Genomic DNA, 20,164 nt, shown 5'->3' on the forward strand with positions numbered 1-20,164 from the left:
ATATACAGTCGAGCCTCCGTTGTGACCACCTCTCCTCGGCAACCAGTTTTCCATAATACCAAAAATTTCCAAGTCAAATCACTATATTTGGAACCTCTTGTAAGCGACCACCTTTCGTAAGCGACAGCAACCACTTTTGGTGCTAAAAGTTTGAAATTTTCATTTGTTTTTAATCTCCCGAAAGCGACCACTGAAAGATAGTAGAGCGGAAATTGGAGCAAGACAACGCCTTAGGTTTAAAATAAAGGGGCGATCAAATTTAAAGATAGCTGTCCAATCCTTATTTTAAACTGAATTAAATTTCATGTTCAGTTCCCCCTAACGTTTAGGCAACATTAAAAATCCAATTTACAACTGTGCATGGGCAGTTAGTCTGTTCAGTCACCATATGGTAATTAAGGAGGCTAAAGTTTGACCCAATATGGTCTAAGCTCTCGTAAGCGACCACCTCCCGTAATTGCTTACAGGAGCGGAGGTTCGACTGTACATGTCTTCACATTGTGTTTGACACTTTTCTCCTGTAATAGCGCGCGAAAATTCACACGTAAATGTTCTCTCTTGGTTCGAATTGCATGATGGTTCCGAATCCACCTCTATGAGGAGTGGACATGGCGGCCATCTTCTTAATGAAACAACAACAGGTCCATATTATCCATTGGGTAAGATACTGGAAACAATTTAAGAATTTTCCTGATCAGTTATTGACCTAAGTCCATCAATAGGCCGGAATATTAAAATGAAATATACCGCCTGCAGCGAGAGGCTGTTGTTTCACCGGTGGAATGCAACATCACTTTAGGTTATTCCTCAGAATTGCATTGCACATCCCTGCTGCGCACGATTTTCGCGTCATTTGCGCGCGCTCACGAACGCATGCATACACATCATATGTAAAAAGGCGGCTTTTTCTAAACGGCTTGGTTTGCGAGAGGCAATTCATTGCTCTTTTCTCGAAAACGAGTACCGGTACCTAACAATTTTTTAAACTCAGTTTGAATGTAGCGATCACTTTCTTTCTATACAGTGAATATAGAACAATTTCTATTGCAGAGTAAAACATTATCACTGAAAATGAGAGCATAGCCAGCACTCGTAAAAGATAACATGCGGTCTCAAGAACACTGCACGCTTGGAATGTATTGAATCCCTGTCGACTAAATAGGGGTGCCTTTATCATGAAATTAAAACGTACATCAAATTGCTCATTAACATTGAAGCAATACAACCATTGTTGAATTTCCCGCTAAACTTTCTCCCTATTTGTCTGCCCTCACAAGACGTTAAGTGAATGATTCAAATATAAGCGTCTACGAAAGTAGATAGTTTTAGGAATTATGGGGTTTATCGAAGGTCCTCCTGCTCCTAAACGAATACCGCGACCCCACCCTTTTTTGTTTGGAAATTTATGTTCTCTTGAAATAAGCAGCCAACAGGTAAAGTTTGAAAAAAAATCTATTGTGAGTTCTATTTCGATGGAATTAACTTAATGTTATACCCATGATAAGTAATGGTAATAGGTCTGAGTGGAGTCCAACTCGGTCTATGACTTTTAGGATTAAATAGGAAAATAAATACGTAAAGTACCTTTCTACATTGTTTTTATATTTTATTTGTTTTAGTTTACGAATATATCATGTGTGTTCATGTAGGTGCACATTATAAGCACGAGTATCGTATCTCTTTTGTTTTAGTTAAGGATTGTTGTCAATGCAGAAACGTAGTTTTATAAATCTGAATAAACAGGTATTTAGATGTTCTCAAATTTGAATATCAAATACTGTGACTACAGACTCATGGTACATTTGCCCTTCGACAATTTTTGCTATAGTGGTCGAGTCAATCGTCTCCAAGGTAACATAAAAGTTTACAATTATGGCCCAATAATCGGAGCACGAGCATAAGGTGACGTCATCCTGCTTAGCAACAACGTTGGAGAAAACCGCTGGCTCAGCGACACCTCGAAGAATGGAAAATGTTTCAAACGGTTTCCTTCAACTGATGATCGACAGATGATTTGTGAGTCCCTCATACTGTTCCTTGTCATTGCGTTGAAGTATCTGGCTAGACGCTAGAAACATTTCTGGACGCGCTAAATCTCGAACTAATCTTTTTCACCCTCATTATTCATAAATACTGACTTTTTGACAAGTTTTGGTTTGTCTCGCTTTGTCTGTTCAGCCTAACCCCTTCCCTCACGTACTATGTAGCATGCACTGACCCTACCCCTGCTCGCTTCAGTACAGAAGGACTTTTTTGTCTGAATCTCGCAACACTGTTGTGAGTTGTTCTTGCAAATCTGCATGGAATCCATGTTCCTTTTCTATCTCAGAATAACCCAACGAAGACAAAACTTGAATGTTCTGAGGTTGTTTTCTCACTATTGGTCGCTTTGGTCTAAACAAAAAATATATATATATCTACTAAACAAGAAAAATATAATAGCAAAGTAAGATAATATGCAAGTAAAAAATAATTGGAAATTACAGCAACAATAACTGTTTTAGTGACATGAACAATTAATTAAATTTAAATTCAATTAATATTTTAAGAGGAGGCCTCCAATCAGTTAGAAGTGGTTTTCTAGAGGATCCTCTAAAAGATAAAAGTCTAAACTACATTAAATATCTAAAATACAGAATAGCTGTAAAAGCTAAAAACGTAAGACTACAACTAAGGTTTAAAACTGGAACTAGGAAATCTATTCATGTGAGAAAAACGGAAGTACCAACTCTACTTTTAAACATGGCTAATACTGTACTTTGATTGGCCAACTCATGATAGTATAAAAATATTGCATAACAATATATAATTTTAACCTCATTACATGGAATACTTTCGATAGATAGGCTATTTATTCCCAGCATTCCCGCGTGCCTGCTGTTTGCTCTCTCCCCAGCCTTCACTCGATTATCATTAAAAAGAGTTTTGCCTAGAGAGGCCTTAGCGAAAGGGAGTTATCGAGGCTCGATGTTGATTAATCTATGATTACAATGGAGTTATTTGTTCATTTGAAGGATGGAAAGCCATGTTTTTCTTTCACACTGTACGGTAACGAGACTCAGCTGTGTCGTCATAATCATCTTCGTCATCTGAAGGTGGCTCCAGGGTGTTATAAACTGGAGGAGGTTCCTCTTCAATTGCCGGCTCGGCTGTGTCGTCGTAATCATCTTCTTCGTCCGAAGGTGGCTCCAGGGTGTTATAAACTGGAGGAGGTTCCTCTTCAATTGCCGGCTCGGCTGTGTCGTCGTAATCATCTTCTTCGTCCGAAGGTGGCTCCAGGGTGTTATAAACTGGAGGAGGTTCTTCTTTAATTACAGGCTCATCTTTTGTTTGCTCTAAAATAATATGAAATGATTGGTTACAATTCATTCTTTTCACTTCCAGAGTGAAACCTGGTTCGAAACTGAAGCCTGTCAACGTGAGCCCCAGTGTGTGACCATACAAATAAGAGCTATTAAGCAGTAGTCCCATCGATACTGTTTATTATGCTTTACAAAGTGGTTCTAATTTTTACGTTTGTGGATGAAACCCTAGTGTGTGACCATTCAAATGAAAGCTATTGAGCAATGCTTTCATGTGGTAGTGTTTATTATGCTATACAAGGTGGTTCTCACTTTTAAGTCTGTGGATGAGACCCTAGTGTGTGACCATTCAAATGAAAGCTATTGTGCAGTGCTTTCATGTGGTGGTGTTTATTATGATGTACCAGGTACGTCGTTCTAATTCTTAAGTTTGTGGATGAAACCCTGTTGTGTGACCATTAAAATGAAAGCTATTGACTAGTTCAAGTCCAGTCGTACTGTTCATCATTACAAGATGGTTTAAATTTTATGCAGAAGATACGTTCAGTAAAAGCTGCTTTTAACTTGACGTCTTTGAGTTAAACACTATGGTGTGATCGTTTAAATCAAAAATATTGAGCAGTACTTGCACTGGTATCGTTTATTATGCTGTACAAGGTAATTTTATCTTCGAAGTCTGTAAATAGACTGGCCCTAGGATGGGACCACTCATACACTGCTTTTAAGTGGTACTGTTTAATATGCTTTACAACGTGGTTGCTACATAGTCTGGGGAAGAAACAACAGTGCGTGACCCTACAGATGAGAGCTATTGAGTAATACTTTCATGTGTTGCTGTTCATTGATGCTGTACAAGGTGGCTCTAACTCTAAAGTCTGTGGATCAAAGTGTGTGACCATTAAAATGAAAGCTATTGAGCATGCTTTCATGTGGTACTGTTTATTATGCACTGTACAAGGTGGTTCCATCTTTAAACTTATGTAGATGAAACCCTCGTGAGTGACCATCGAGATTAAAGATATTGATCCGTACTCTCATGTAGTGCTATTTCTTTTTTTCAGGTTTTGTTGTGTAGAATTTGTGTTTAAAACAAACACTAACCACTTGACTCTTGAGCTTCCGTTCCTAGCCCGTGGTAACCAACATTCCTTGTAATCATTGGCTCTTCATATATGCCTTCCTAAAACAATTTTAAAATGGCGGTCAGTAAACAAATTAGACTTTTAAAGTTCTTAAGTTTTTAAAGTTCCTGAAAAAAACATTTTCCATTTCCAATAATCTTCGTGTTTTCTTGTAGGTAGCTCGAAAAAACATATAATCCCTGCCCGAAAAATATTAAATTAAGTTTCCCTCTTAAACGATCGCCAATTCAGCATGGAGGGAGGTATGCAGAGGACCCCATCCACACATTAAAATGATAATAATAAAAGAGATATATATCGGAAATTCAGTTTCATTGTCAAGTCTCCTTTGCCGAGATTTCTTTACGTATTCTCCTCAAGTGTGTCCGCTGAAAAATTCTCTTGAAAAATAAAGACCGTGTAGATTAGGGAGAAATCAATACAAATATTATGCGCGCATAGTGGACGACGGGAAGAATAAAGAACAGGGTCCGGATGTTCGAAGGTTGGATAACACTATCCACCGGATAAATCGCTATCCAGTGGATAAGTCTTAACACAGCAAACCACGCTATCCCTTGAATAGTGATTTATCCAGCGGATAGCGTTATCCAACTTTTGAACAACCTGGGGCTGACAAGCAGTATCCCATGTTTAATGTTTGCTTGTTAGAACTGACCTCTGGGGGCAGAGGTGGTAAGGGACCCAATCGATACGTGTTGTTGGTTGTTGCAGTTGGTCCTTCGATCGACAGCACACAATCTGTATCGTAAAATTCGTTCTCTGTAATAATTAAGAACATAACATATATGGATGGACATTAATCATAGACAGAGCACTCAAGCCTGTCCATATGCAACTCACACGCCCGTATGGACGAAACAAGTCTGTTAGTCCCGTCTAGACCACTTGTGGACTGCAAGAGTTATTTAACTTTCTGTCCCCGTTTATGTAGTTAGTTAAACAAGTGTTTTTTGGTGCTCACTTCACCGTTGAGGAAATCTATCAAGTTAAACACTTTGTTGACTTGCAGTTATAAAAAAGGTACGTATAGGTTGTTGTTGTTGTTGTTGTTTTTTTTTTTTCGCTTTTTGCATTTTTTAAAATTGATTTACAAACAGAATATACATAGGAAAAAACTAAACAAATAAAAGAGGAAATAATAATATTACAGCACAATACTTACTTACAGTACAATATGATCGTTAAGACTACGTACATCGTTCTTTACATAGCTATAACAATACAGTTTGGTACGTACAGGTATGACATACAGAGGGAAAAGCATTGTTCTTGAACTCAACAACGCTGGAAGACTTACGAAAGGACTGGTTGCTGTTTCGTTTCACGACCGCATAGCGGGAGGCCGGGTCAACGGGTTCCTATTGCAAATAGCAAGGGAAAAAGGCATCCATGAGAAGAATGACAATAGGGAGGGGTGCCTGGGGGTGGGGGTAGTTCATTAGACCTCTGAAGTGCTTCTTAGGAGCTTGGATTCATAGGGCTTAGTTAAGAACAACGATAATTGTGCCTTGGAGCCTTTAGAAAAATTCACTGCTTTCAAGCAGCCTCATGTTCTCTATCAACGTACTAATGGCCCGCCTAGATTAGCACTTGCTATCCACGGGCTAAATAACATGAAATTTTAAAATGAAGGAAAATAAAGATTATTATTGTTGTTGTTGTTGTTGTTGTTGAAAGGATGGGGAGGGACTTGGAAGCGCGTAGTCGCAAACTTCCTGCTTCCAGCACCCTCGAGCTATTTCCGTGCGTGTTCCCAAAATTAATACAGAAGATTTATTACATTTTATTTGTTATCATGTTTCAGTTTGTGAAGAGCCACTGGTTTATAAGCATTTCATGTTAAAACTAAACAAGACCAACAGTGTTCAAGAATATTTTCCGTCGTTCAAAAGTAGCAAGTAAACCAAAAAGCAATGCTACTTAACTTTTCAGCAAAGTCAACAAATCAATTGTCTTACCTCGTACCCTGCATCTACAAAGACAAGAAAAAAAAGCCAATTATTATGAAATAATGACAGTTAATTTAAAAGAAAAAGTTAAAAGCATCCATAGAAAAATTCGCAAGACTCAGACAGGTTGTTCATGCTATTTAGAAAGGTTCAGGATTATTATCCAAGTTCAAGGTAAACGAGCTTCCACCTACGGTTAAGTTATGAAATCTTTCAATAAAACAAATCTCAATATGGAAAAAAACTACAGAAAGCGGTGGTTATTCAGCGAAAAAGCTTTTAAACGCCCCCCCCCCTCCCCCGGGGGGGGAAGGGTATTAAGATAGACTGATAATCCTGCCTTACGCTGTTAGCATAATTTACTTGACAACACGAATGCCATTCACTAGTGGCTGCGCTACTCACTATTTCGATTCTGTTGTAGATAGTGAGTAGCCTAGCAGTGTGTGGTTATTAAAAAGCTGGCGGCCGCTCCTTTGCGTTTTCGAAGTGTCTGTCAAGAAGATTTAGATAATTTAGTAGTCAAATTTTGAACGACTAGCAGATTTATACTAAAATAATTAGATTATTCGCCCTCGATTTATATGTGTAATAGTGGGCTCGGGCTGCGCCCTCGTCGACTATCATGCCCGATCACGCGATTGAAATCTCGAGCTCATAATCAAGTGGATAAAAAGAAAGCTCATTTATTATATGCTCGCTCTGTATGCGGGCAAGATAACCGAATCCTGCTTTGTGATTGGCTACCCGAGTGGGCAAGATGGCGCTATCTTGTCACCTCGGGATTACCCGCTGTGTCCAGCAAGAAAATAGTGTTCATTTTCCACATAATAAATCCTTTATTGACCAAGCTTGTTCTGTCACGATGGCTTGATATTGGCCTCGTTCTGTTTTTTTTTTTTGTTTTTTTTGCGTGTTTATGGCCCTCGACTCCGTCTCAGTCCATAATCACGAATAAAAAGAGAAAAAAACTTGGCCAAGATCCAGCCATCTTGACCGAACAAGCCTGGTCAATAATCCATATTTATTAAATTTTTATGGACAGGCATCAAGTGCTTTGAATGAATGAACTATGTTATGTTCACGATATTATAAAAAAGGAATCTGTTGGGGGTAAACTGATGTAAAGTTGTCATTTTTGCTCACCTCGAGCTCCAGCTTTACCTGGGCCTTTTGGTCTAAAATTAAAGAATAGTTACGTACTCATTAAGAACAGTTATCACTGAAATGAATAGATAGGAGTAATGTAACTAAGAGCCACGCAGCTTTAAGACGTTACGTGAGTAAATAAACGATTGATTGACTGACGTACCGAGCAACCGACACACCCACTGACTGACTGACGGAATGACGGACTGACGGACTGACGGAATGACGGACTGACGGACCGACGGAATGACGGAATGACGGAATGACGGAATGACGGAATGACGGAATGACGGAATGACGGAATGACGGAATGACGGAATGACGGAATGACGGAATGACGGAATGACGGAATGACGGAATGACCCACTGACTGACGGACGGACGGTCGGACAGATCCAGAAGACATTTTGCCTCGTTATTTAAATAAGTTTTCATTGTATGATTTTTGTGAATAATCCTTACCTCGTAGACCCACTTCTTCTCAATACCAGAACACAAACGAGGGCGATTCCCGCCACTAAGGACAAGCACACACCGACCACTACAACACTGTTGTTCTTTTCTACGGTTTTTCTTTTCTTCTCGGTATCTGCAGCAGTTTCTCCAGGATGAACATTGTTGACATTGTCCTTGAAACACAATAATAAAGCATGCAATAAAAAATGTAGAGTTTGTAATACGAGTGGCATACATGTTATAGTTCCTTAAAAGAGGTAGTTAACGGTTTCCTCATCTTGAAAAGTTTAGCGTAATTTTTTTTAAGATCGTCGCTTGTAATCCTAATTGTTAATCTTCTCCATCTTTAGCCATTCTCGATCCTTTATGGTTTATAATTATCTCCTTGAAGTTTTTTGATTTTAGTAAAACCATTTTTAGGTCTCCGTCAATTTGACAATAAAGCTGACAGCTACTTGTGATAATACACTGTTCGTGGCTAATCCTACGCAGCTCGTCTCGTCCCGGCTAAGGGACTCATCAGGGACCTTTCTGCTTGGCAAACTTGTTGGGCACCGCGCTTAAAGTCCCGTTCGCTAACAAAATGATGACAGCAATCTCGCCTTATATCGCATAAGGATTCCCGACCGCACAAATTTACGAGTGAAAATTGACAATAAAGTTGAAAGTTACTTGTGATAATACATATTACATAATCCTTCAATTTAAAGGTAATTTTGTACTTGGTTAAAATCACTCCAGATGCCATGACTGAGTTCCTTTACGTGATCAAAATATAATTTTTCCTTATAGCGGAGCTCCGGCGGCCCGAAGGGTCGCCAAGCGGAGCCCCACACTCATATAGGAAAGAAAAGGAAACCCATGAGTTGATTTTCCCATGGTTATCATGGCTAGCGGTACTGCTCGTGGGCGCGTACGCACGACGGCGACGACGACGACGACGGAGTCGCGCAACATGGCGGCCATACTCCAAATAATCCGTTGACTGAGACATGCAGCCTTGATTTACCGTGTACTTCTTTGATATTGGACATCCATGTTATGATCAATTGATACCTGTCAAAACAAGGTATCCGCTGACAAGTATCACGTGACCATATCGCAGGCTCAAGTTTAAAGCTCATCGAGGTCGCGTGTTTTTTTGAAGTTGACCACTGATCAAGTGCTAGTTTTCGATTGGATCGCGGGCTCATCTGAGGTTTAAGTTGTTGAAAACAGGGCAGGATTGTTCGGAAGCCGGTTAACGCTAACCCAGGATTAAAAGTTAACCGAATTATAACTTTTTCTTCTGTACAAATGTTTTTTGCTGCTTTGTTTTGTGTGTATAGTGATTATTAAAACTCAAAACAGAAGGCCAAACAATATATAGAAAACCTCAACGCAAAGTTACAAAAATCAAATCGAAATTTTACCTTTTCCTAGGTTATTTAGCTCTGAACAACCCGGCTCAGGAGCTACGCTTTTAGGCTGGCCTAAATCTATATATTAATTATAGGACATAGAAAAGCAGTCGGGCCTCCAGAATAAAGAAAATTCTCAATTAGAGACATACAGTCTTTGTATCGCAAGTTAATCAAGCACAGCACAGGCACGATGCAAAGCAGCGCGCAATATTACAAGCATTTTCTGAATTGCGCGCAACATCGTGCACAATGCCACAGAATTAGTCTCCCTTTAAACTCATCCTTTATATTATTGCGCGCAAAAACTTCAACAATACGTTTGTCCGTTATCTGTAATACTGCCTTAAAATGGTGTAGCACAGGTGTCAGTCATTTCCTGCCTTTTGGCCATCGATTCTTTCACTCAAACGCAACGAACTTTGTTTTATTTTTTACGACTCTTTTTCTTTATGAAAGAAAGGAATACACAGTCACTGTTTATCCTTCTTAGTATTGGCCACCGAATTGAAAACATAAGAACTTGCTTTCTACGTCAGCAATGTTACGCGAATTGTTGCACAACGTTGCCACGTTACAACATGTGTCCGACATAAAGGTCATTAAAATGGACAAATGTATGACAATCAGCCAGGCTGGCTAACTGGTCAAAAAACGTTATATTAGTTAGTTAAAAGGAAAAAAAAAAACTAACAAGAAGTAACACCTTCTACATTCTAAGACTGTTCTGAAAACTGCTCTTATTGGTGTGACATTATTCGCTTACAGGTTTTGTGTCATTTCTCTCAATCCGTGCAGTCGGCTCAACTTTTCTTCCTGTTACATGTACATCTACTGCAACATCGTTGGGAACTACTTGTAGTGGTGGGGTTCCTGGTGCCTCTGGAGAAAAGAGTTCACAGAAAGAATGTGAATAGGAAACTACCAAAGCTAATTTTTCAAGAGTTTCTGAAGACAGACATAAAGAAGACATATATACCTGAAAGAGTATAATTTCCTTTCGATTTGACCAACAGACATTGAGATCTTGAATAAGCCTTCTTAGCGACACATGCAAAATCAAACTTCAAAATCAATCCAGAATATTTTGCGTCAAGACCTTTATTCCACTGAAAAACAAAACAAAACAAAACAATACGTGAAAATATGCCTACGCGTATTTTGGCTGTTTACAGTCCAGGGTCGCTAGCACCTTTAACCAAGCGACACCGCGGAAATACGTTTTTTGGGGCGCGATACAGTATTTTGCTGGTCAGCGGTACACCTTAACAAATCTACAAAATGCCTGCAACTTTTAAATGGTTTTCGCAGCGACTCTTATCGACAGTCAAAAAGATACAAAACTTAGAGCGCACACTGTAAACTTAGCTTTTAAACTCCGCTCATTTGTTGGATAGTTCTCAGTTAATATTATATATTATGCCAAAGCCAAACTGAACTTGCACACGGTGTGAAATTGTTGTTGTTTCGTGAGAGTTCATGTTCGCAAGCGGCGAGCCAGTGGCAATTTACGTTACGATGTGCGCTAAGGCGAAAACTAGGCAGCTTTTGTGTTGCTGTAACGGTGTTCTGAGGACATCAACTTCTCAAGTTTGTTGAATTGATGGGCTTGAACCGTATGAATCGGTATGTCAACGGCATTTCGATCAAAATCGTCGGGAAGACATGCTCGTGTTCGTCCTCTTGTTCGATTGGGGGCACTCACGTAAGTAATCACGGTCATCCTGTCCTCACTCGGCATCACCGAATTATAGACCAAGTTGGCCGAAATCGAAGCAGTGCTTCGTATAAATCTTGGACACGTTGGTGTAACAAGTGTAGGACTGAGTCCCCAAAAGGGTTCAAAATCTGGCCTCAACTCGAGGAAGAATTCACCGAGGTATGTTTTCTCATAAAATATCCAATTTTAATTATACTGTACTTCAGAAAGCTTGAGGTTGGCGAAAATAAAATTTTAAATTTTCATGTTTATTGTTGTTTCTTTGTTTCTTGTCATAATTTCGAATTGTTGCAGTTCTGTATTTTGCTTTTAGCGCCTCTAAAGTGTGAAAATTATTTTAAACTAGTTGCATAGCTGTTAGAGTTTAGAAAAAAAGCTATTTAGCTATTAAAAAAACCACAAGAAGTACATGACATCTGATTATCTTTAGATGGCAGAAGACATGGAATACAAAGCTGTTAAAAGTGTAATTAAAAATACATGCATACGAGACAATAAAATTACCATAAAATCTGGGTAATAACAACTTTCAGTTAAAACTCAATAAATGAATTTCATTTTTAGTTATAAATAGGCTATCCCCCCTGTATTCACACAACAATCTTCTGATTATAAGGCCACCCAGATAATTTCTGACCACATTACCTTAGAGCCCGAGACTCTATAACTTTGTAACATTAATATTTGTTTACATATTACTATTATCTGGATTTCCCAATAGGAAACTTCTTCTATTGTACATTTTTTTCTATTTTGGCTCAGCAAAAATCCTTTTAGATACTGTCCATGGATGATTTCCACAACATCAATGCTGTAAAAACACCAACTGAGAGAACACTGACCAATGCTCTCCATATGGCAACTCCTCTCCTGAACATTCAGTTGTCTGTTGATGGTGGGGAGAGGCAGGGGGCGGGAGCCTGGGAGAATAGGGGGTAGGAATCCGGAGAGAAATGCAAAATGCTAATTTTTGTCATTCATTAAGGCTTCAAATACTTTCAAAAACAAGAACTGAAAATGTTACTTGACTTTCATTTAGTGTCTTTAGAGACTTCTAGGCCGACGGGCAAAGAAAAATTCACCCTTGGGCTCAAAATGAGGCTCAAAATGAAACCCTTTGACAGTGGTTACGTCATAGGTCATTCACTTGAAAGACGGCTAAGAGTAGCAAGGCTGAAAATGAAGGAAAAAAGGAAAAGGAAATGCCTGAGGACTGTGCAGCTAAATGACTAGGGATGTGTTTTGAGTCTCTTAATTTACAGGGGACACGAGCAGGATGAACAAGGTTGGGAGTCAAGAGATAGAGGTATGGGAAGTGGGAGAACAGGGTATGGGAAGTGGGAGGTTCTGACTCTCCTGTCCCTCCCCCCACTTGATGCAGTACCTTGTCCCTAAGTAAAAGGTAAAGTCTACATAGAGCCAAGTGGCCCATCAGGCCAGGCTTATCTCGGTTTCTGCACCATGAACCGACTAGGAGTATTTCTACTACCTCCTGGATAGGATGCTAGTCTATCACAGGGTTACCCCCAGCATTAAATTCACCAGTACCCATATGTACACCTTTGTGGAGAGAGGCACTGTGAGAGTAAAAGTGTCTTGCTCAAAAACACAACACAATGTCCTTGACCAGGGCTCAAACACGGACTGCTCGATCCATTGCTGAGCGCACTAACCACATGGCCACCATACCTCCCACCTTGTCCCTTAGGCCTAACCTTAACCCTAAACCTAAAAAAAGGAGTCTGTAGATTTCAGTCAAGTCTACCTCATCACTTGCGTATTTGAGACAATTTCTAATTTCCTCACTTTGCCATTCAGTTTACAGCACCAAAGCCTGACTTTAAGTGATTCGCAACTACTGACGGAACTTGTTTCTGCAACTTACAACTTCAGACTTTGCACAAAATTTCTCACTGGAGAAAAGCAATGTTGTAGAACTAAAGTGATGAACTAAATGCAATAAATATTAATTTGTAAGAAATGTATCTGTTCTTTAATACATGCTTTTGTGTCTAGTATCTGAGTTAGATGTAGCCAAGATATATTACCAATGGTTTGTAGACGACAGTAAGCCAATTCAGAGACACAGTGGCATAAACAAACCCACTTGTTAGCCCATTTATCACAGGAAAAAAATAAATACCTATAATAATATTATACATATATAATTTATTGCCATCAGGTGCTATTATGTCTTGTAATAAAGTGGTTACAAGTTAAGTAAGAATCTTATAGAAGGGAGGATGATACAATACTATTACTAAGGCAATCATAATTAATTTCATATTGTTTCAAAGCATGTGATATGTACATGTATGATTACAATGTAAAAATTATTTTGTAGTGATTGAGCAAAGCTCATCTGAATTAAATTAAATGAAAGGAAAAACAACAACAGTCAATTATTTATGAAAGTTGATACAATGCACATGTAAGATAGGGAAATAGAAATCGAAAAGCTTCAATGACTGAGTAAACAAAATAAACTAGTGGGTTTCATTGAGGAGTTGATTGCTCCCTCTCTGAAATGTTGAATGTCTTTTCAGCATCAAAAGAAGTGAAACATGACCACATCCCATAAGTGGAAGCGGTTTCGTGTAAACAAATACAGGTGTTTGGGCATTTTAAAATATTTAGTTACATGTGCATACATGTACAGGGAAACGGTCTTGAAAATTTCCATGTGCTATCAACATTTAATTGATGGAAACAAAAAAGACCTCAAAAAAGGAAAAATTGTCAATGAACCGAAGATATTGAGCGGTCTTAAACATTTTCAGTATTTCCAGCGTTCGCTGCGGCCAACAAATCATAATATTTTCGATTTCTACTCCCTTCGCAAACGCCACAATTATATAAATGTAGGCTTAAACAATCTTTAATGATAGAGAAATATCTTGTGAATGAAATGAACAAATGTTTTATTCTTACAGCAAACGGCAGGTACAAAAAAAAAATATTTCACCCGTTCCAAAAGGCGCAGAAAGTCAGAAAGGTGATAGAAACGCCAAAACGCCAGTCTTAAAAGACAAATTCTTATCAAAGTTTCTTTGACGCGTTGCGAAATACAATCTCAATGAACAAGGACCACATGTCGGCGCAAAGTGAGTGTGAATAAAACGGTCCCGACTTACATGTACCTTAACCATTTCGTGCAAATTACACTTTAAATCCAACCAGTCTTCAAAATCCTTGCAAAAGCTGCACACAGGACAAATTTTCTGCTTTGCTGGATACCCATCGTTGATTTTCACAATTCTGAGGCGAGGGCGGCTGAAGCAACACGATCCACGCTTCGTCCGCTCGAGCTGGCTCGAGTCAGCAAACTACACATTACTCCACACAAAATGACTCCCCTGTACCGCTATTCTTTACGAACATTGCTTGAGTATTAAAAACCCATTTCAGGATGTCAAACTCACCAATAACGAGAACTATCAAGGATATTTTCGACCTTAAAACGAAGCAAAATACCGATCTCAGAGACTGCTCGATCGAAGGACAGCACAGCCCGATGGTGATGACCACTGACCAGTTACTGTGACGTCAAAAAACGTATTTCTGCGGTGTCTAACCAAGCTATTTAGCAGTATTTTCATGTGGTATTGTTTATTATGCTGTACAAGGTGGTTCTCACTTCTAAGTCTGCGGATAAAACCCTAGTGTGTGACCATTCAAATGAAAGCTATTGAGCAGTACCTTCGTGTGGCACTGTTTATTATGCTGTACAAGATGGTTCTAACTTTCAAGTCTGTGGATGAAACCCTAGTGAGTGACCATTCAAATGAAAGATATTGCGCAGTGCTTTTATTTCATGTTGTACTGTTTATAATGCTGTATAAATTAAGTACCTGATGAAACATTTTTTTCAAATTTCGTACCTGTAGATACCATCTGCTGGACCCTCCTTTGACTATGAAGTTGTTCGGTTGTTCTTTAATCATTTTCGGTTTATCCAACCGATAAGACCATTGCGCGACCCGTAATCCACTGTAGCATCCATCAGCGTCACCATCAAACAGAAAAATCCCCGCCTTACTGAAGTCTACAACTGCGATCTCTGAAGACGTGGGACGAAAATCGCAATCTACACAGTTTAACAAGGAAAGAAATTAATCAAGAAATAAGTTTAGTGCCTGTGATTTGTAATCTGCACGTTCGTGGTAGTTCGTAACCGAGCAACAACCAATGACAGGAACAGACTTCTGCTGAGCTACGCCATCAGTTTAGAATTTTTCAGCTAGAATCTCCGACGTCCCACTCGCAGGAAAAGCCGCGCGAGAGACTCACGCGAGTGGGTCATGCGTGTACTTACTTAGTTAATTTCCTTCGGTCCTTGCGGGACATAAAGCAACAAAAATCTCTCTCCATTTTAGCCTTACTTTGCGCAGCATGCTGTGCTCGCCCATGTCAGTTTTACCAGTCTCTCAGCTCAGCCATGATAATTCAGCACTGGGTGGTTTTAGCCCGGCTAGGTTTCCTATTTCTTGGGCAAACTTGGTTACTTACAGGAACTTAGCTTTGAAAAGCTAAGTGTATTAAATAATAAACTGCTATTGAATTGAATTGAATTAGTCATGCGCTTAGCATGACGAAAATATAGTGTTCCATCTCTGTCTACGAAAATTGGGACGTGACAAATTTTATATATATATATTGCCCTTTTGATCATTGTCGGCTGGTTATTCAGCCTATAGCGAATATCACAAGCATCTGCACTAGCTGTGTCTTTTGATGAGGGGTTGAACTGTTGCAGCAAAGTGATTAGTCGTATTGAGTCAGTTTTTGCCTTCTTTAGCTAGCCGAGTGCTCAAACGTTATGAATTACAATGAGACGATCATTCGGAAATACAAATCCCATCTTTCTAAGGCACCTTGCTAGAATTGAAATAACTAAGAGTATTGCTACATGCCTACATTACATCTGAAAAAGCTGTGTAAAATTTTCTGTTTTTTCCTATTTTAGTTTCCCATGCTAAGCACTTTAGTAAAGAAAACTTGATAATAAATAGTTTAACTCTGTGGAAAGCCCAAATCATTGCTTTTGAACTGACAAATGAAAATGATCAAAATCAGTTTCGCAAGTATCACAAAACAATTTTATAACTAACAAGTTAATTAATTAATTAATTAATTAATTAATTAGTTTTTAATACGTTTCGGATGAATATTTCTCTTTCTGTCGCTGAAGTCAGTTACGAAACCTATTTTGCTTTTCGTTTGTCGTAAATCGAAAACAAACTTAATCAGAAAATTTCAGAAGGTATTCTTTAATTTGAAGTTATGTAAGTAAAAGTTGGCTACCTAAATCGACGGTTGTCCTCATTGCGACTCAAAAATACATGTGCACTTTACACATTCGACGTGCGCGCCAGTTCACCAAATTAATTTTATGGCATGTTCGAAGACACACATGTCAGTTCGAAAATTGTCGAGGTAGCGAAATGGAGTTTACGTAACGTCGGCCAGAGTAGTAACGTGCGAAAATTTCTCAAAATAACCCGCAACGATATTGAAAACTGTGCTCAAAAAACAGTACGACTATCTGACACGTTTATCAGAAATGTTTTATCCTTAAAGCTTCGTTGAAAAGGAAGTTTCCACCACTTTTACGGGAGATAGAATCAAACTGTTTGAGATAATGACATGCTTGTAGCATTATAAACGGAACATTTTTGTTGTTGTAAGTGGATGCAACATTTGTAAAAATAATAACCAATTCATAAAGGTTACGGTTCCACACTTGATGCGAAAACCAACACTTCAAATTCTAATTCGACCAGGACAGAGGACTCACATAAAAAGCAGCTAAAGTTAATGTGGGTTCCTCTCTAAATCTTATAATCTATTTATTCACTTTAAAATTCACCTGATTTTTCCGCGTGTTTCGCAAGCACAGGGCCCGCGACTTTATGCCATAAACTTAAAAGTTACCATAAGAAAGGAAAGCAAGTAAAAAACAGATTTTGAGAATTCAAAGAAAGATCACTTTTTGTAACTCCCTCCGAACTTGTATTCATATAGTTTTATATGATTTATTTGTCATGCTTAACATTAGCTGAAGCCAATAGCTAGGAATAAACAGATTAGCGCTTTACGGCATCATGTTCTTGTATCATACAGTTTTAACGCCGTAAGTTGGGATATTGATATTGTATCAAGCAAATTCTCCAAAAACCTCAGTTGAATCGGAACAAAATTGCGAGACAATGTAGAGCACAGCACTTTAAAAGCCAGTTCAAACGAGATGACAGTTAACAAGACTCAACGATGGGAGCTGGATGACCCAGAGCTTTCTTCGACAGCCGACAGCTATTGCTCCTTACAAACGATCAAAAGCGTACACTACTCATGGAAATTTCAGCAAGGTCTAAATTGGATGCAATCGGTCAGTCATGAAACTGTAACACGATGATCTCACGCATTAAAGAAAATTAATTACATTATTTAGAGAGGAAGCCACATCAGCCTCATGTTGGTTTCATGCAGGTCCTCTATCCGGGTTGAATTGAGATTCGGAGTGTTGCTTTTTGTGGAGGGAGGAAAGCCCGAGAACCCGGAGAAAAACCCTCGGCCTTGATCTGGGCCTAAAGTTATATGGCCAAACGAAGCCACTCTCATTCTCTAGCTAGACAAAGAACAAACCTAACTTAACTGTCCTTACCTCCTCTAAGATCCTCATTTGGTACACACGCCTTACGGTGGATGAGGTAATTCGGCCTACTGCGGCTACACTGGCACATGCAACAGTTTCCACCTTTGCAGCCATTCGCTCCGCGGACTCGTCTGCAACCGACGCGGCTGCAAGGCGAGGTATCGGGATTAGAGAAGACATCAACATCACTCCGTATAACACAGAGTGCGTTGGTTCCACCAAAGACACTCATCAATACCAAAACCACCAGGAAGCGAATGACGAAGGCTCTTTTCCAAAACATACAAGCCATCATTTTGCACGCGTTGTTCTTGAACCAAAGGAGTTGCTTTCGTAAAAGGTGACTCGAGAATCAATCTTGTCGAAATACTTGTGCAGTATTAATAAGTGCTTTCCTCCGCGAGTTTGTTGATTTTTTTCAAAACACCGAAACTGTATGACGCCTTTCAATGCACGAGTGAAGTAGCTTTTTCTCTCGCTAGCTGCAGACAAGCCATTGTTTGTTTTTCTTTCTTTTTCATTCAGTTTAGAGTGTGATATACATAGCACAGAATCGAATATTTATTTTAATGGAAACCCAAGCTTTTCTTTAGAGAACTAGCAATATCGCACACATTTTGATTTGCCTAATGTTGTTTTTAAAATTGTATAGATACGAAAAGAAAATCTTAAAGCGATATTCGTGACTGTATATTGCGCTAGTTTCGTGTGAAAGCAAAAAGCCACAACTCATTTTGAGATAAGTTCATTTTTGAAAACAAGAAAAGAGATATCTTACTCTTTAACAGTGAGTTTTAGCGAGAGAGTGTTGTAATCTTCTTGTTTAATTCCCCGTCAACTCGACCTAAGCAACAAAGGTATAGATCAGGAATTCCATCTATTTTATTCCAATATTGAGCATGTGCAATTCCAACGGAAATATTACCTAGCAACACTTGAAAGAAACATTGATAAGATCTCAAAGCAAACATATCGCATCTTATAAGGGTAATAAAAGTATAAAATAAGACTGTCACGAAACTACTGCAACACACTATCGTTTTCAAAACGCAACAAAATAGCACTGTCAAGAGTCAAAAGCCGGCTTCACAGTGCTCAAGTTGTGATTAAAATTTTATGTGAATTATTGAAGAACCCATTATAGTTTTCAACGATTTTGCCACGACACGACTACAGAATGTTTCTACCAGACATTTTCAGTTTGACAGCACAATCCCATGCATGCATAACCCATTACAACAGCACCGTTTTAATAAAAGCTTCCGTGCACCCATTTAGTAAGTTTCAATAATACTGAAAAATAACATTAAAAAGAATGAAAAAAAACAAAAGAAACCCCATTAATAAAACGAGACCATTAACTGAAGTTTGCATCATGAACATGACTTTTGAGGTTTGACTTTTTCAAGTACTAGTCATACTCGAAAAAGTACCCTTCACAAAGATTCGAGTTGCATTAGCGTTTCATTTTTTATAATAATTATACGGGAAAAGACCAATTCATTTGTAATATCTTCTTTTAACTTATTCCACATGCTTCGCTGGGTATGATATTAAAAATTTCACTGCTTTTCACGACAAAATTCCCCGACTATTGTACGGCGATATAATTATCAGTACTTTACGAAATTGAAAGAAAACAGTAATACAAATCTTTGAGCTGGTTGAAAAAAAGATCGAAAGATACTTCTAAGTTTTTAAAGAAAAAACCAAAAAAAAGCACATATAGCTGCCATTACATTTGTCTTATCGCAGTAGCCCGTCAGCCAATTTTCAATCCTTGTAAAATGGTTTTTGTCTACTGAGCAATTAGATTATAAGCTCGATCGAATTTCTATTGGGTGATAGTTGACGAGGGCGCAGCCCGAGTCAACTGTTACACAAGGAAATCGAGAGTGAATAATCTAATTGTTTTATAAATCTACTAGTCGTCCACAGCTTTATCTAAATCCTCTTCACAGACACTTCGAAAAACGCCAAGAAGCGGCCGTCATTTCGTTAACTTAACAAGGGCACACTGGAACGCTACTCACTTTCTATCACAGAATAGATACTGAGTAGAGTAGCCAATCAGAGCACAGCATTCGTGATAGAACGCTAGTAGATTTATACCACTAGGTTTTAGTATAATTCAGTACATGTACTGGCGTTCTATCACGAATCGCGTTCTCTGATTGGCTACGCTATAGCTACTCCGGCACTATTTACAGTTTATTCTGTTGAAGAATAGTGAGTAGCACAGCAGTGTGCGCTTCTTAACAATTTAAAGTTTTGAACGACAAATAGATTTATACTGAATTAGAAATAATTATATTATTCGCTGTGCGTGATAGTTGACGAGGGTGCAGCCCGGGTCAACTATCACCCATCTCAGAAATCTCGAGTTCA

The 20,164-nt window shown here is 38.7% G+C and overlaps 1 protein-coding gene across 1 annotated transcript; it reads right to left on the minus strand.

The window, feature by feature from the left end:
* Positions 1–1,472: 1,472 nt before the first annotated feature.
* On the minus strand, positions 1,473–19,157 carry LOC145502513 (putative skeletal organic matrix protein 3). The gene is made up of 11 exons (XM_081481820.1): positions 17,786–19,157; positions 15,003–15,208; positions 10,381–10,510; positions 10,168–10,283; positions 8,008–8,174; positions 7,543–7,574; positions 6,406–6,419; positions 5,745–5,805; positions 5,103–5,206; positions 4,404–4,482; positions 1,473–3,335 (listed from the first exon to the last, which is right to left on the minus strand). The coding sequence occupies exons 1-11, from the start codon at positions 18,069–18,071 to the stop codon at positions 3,037–3,039; spliced, it is 1,494 nt and encodes a 497-aa protein (XP_081337946.1). The 5' UTR covers positions 18,072–19,157; the 3' UTR covers positions 1,473–3,036.
* Positions 19,158–20,164: the final 1,007 nt, after the last annotated feature.

The sequence above is a fragment of the Orbicella franksi genome, chromosome 11 (genome assembly GCF_964199315.1).
Source record: "Orbicella franksi chromosome 11, jaOrbFran1.1, whole genome shotgun sequence".
Taxonomy (NCBI): Eukaryota; Metazoa; Cnidaria; class Anthozoa; order Scleractinia; family Merulinidae; genus Orbicella; species Orbicella franksi.

Coding starts and splice junctions, on each gene's coding strand:
- LOC145502513 (XM_081481820.1), bottom strand. CDS start 18,071: ATGATGGCTTGTATGTTTTGGAAAAGAGCCTTCGTCATTCGCTTCCTG. Junction 10,511..15,002: donor CCAGCAGATGGTATCTACAG/GTACGAAATTTG, acceptor TTTGTTTTTCAG/TGGAATAAAGGTCTTGACGC. Junction 4,483..5,102: donor TACCACCTCTGCCCCCAGAG/GTCAGTTCTAAC, acceptor AAATTGTTTTAG/GAAGGCATATATGAAGAGCC.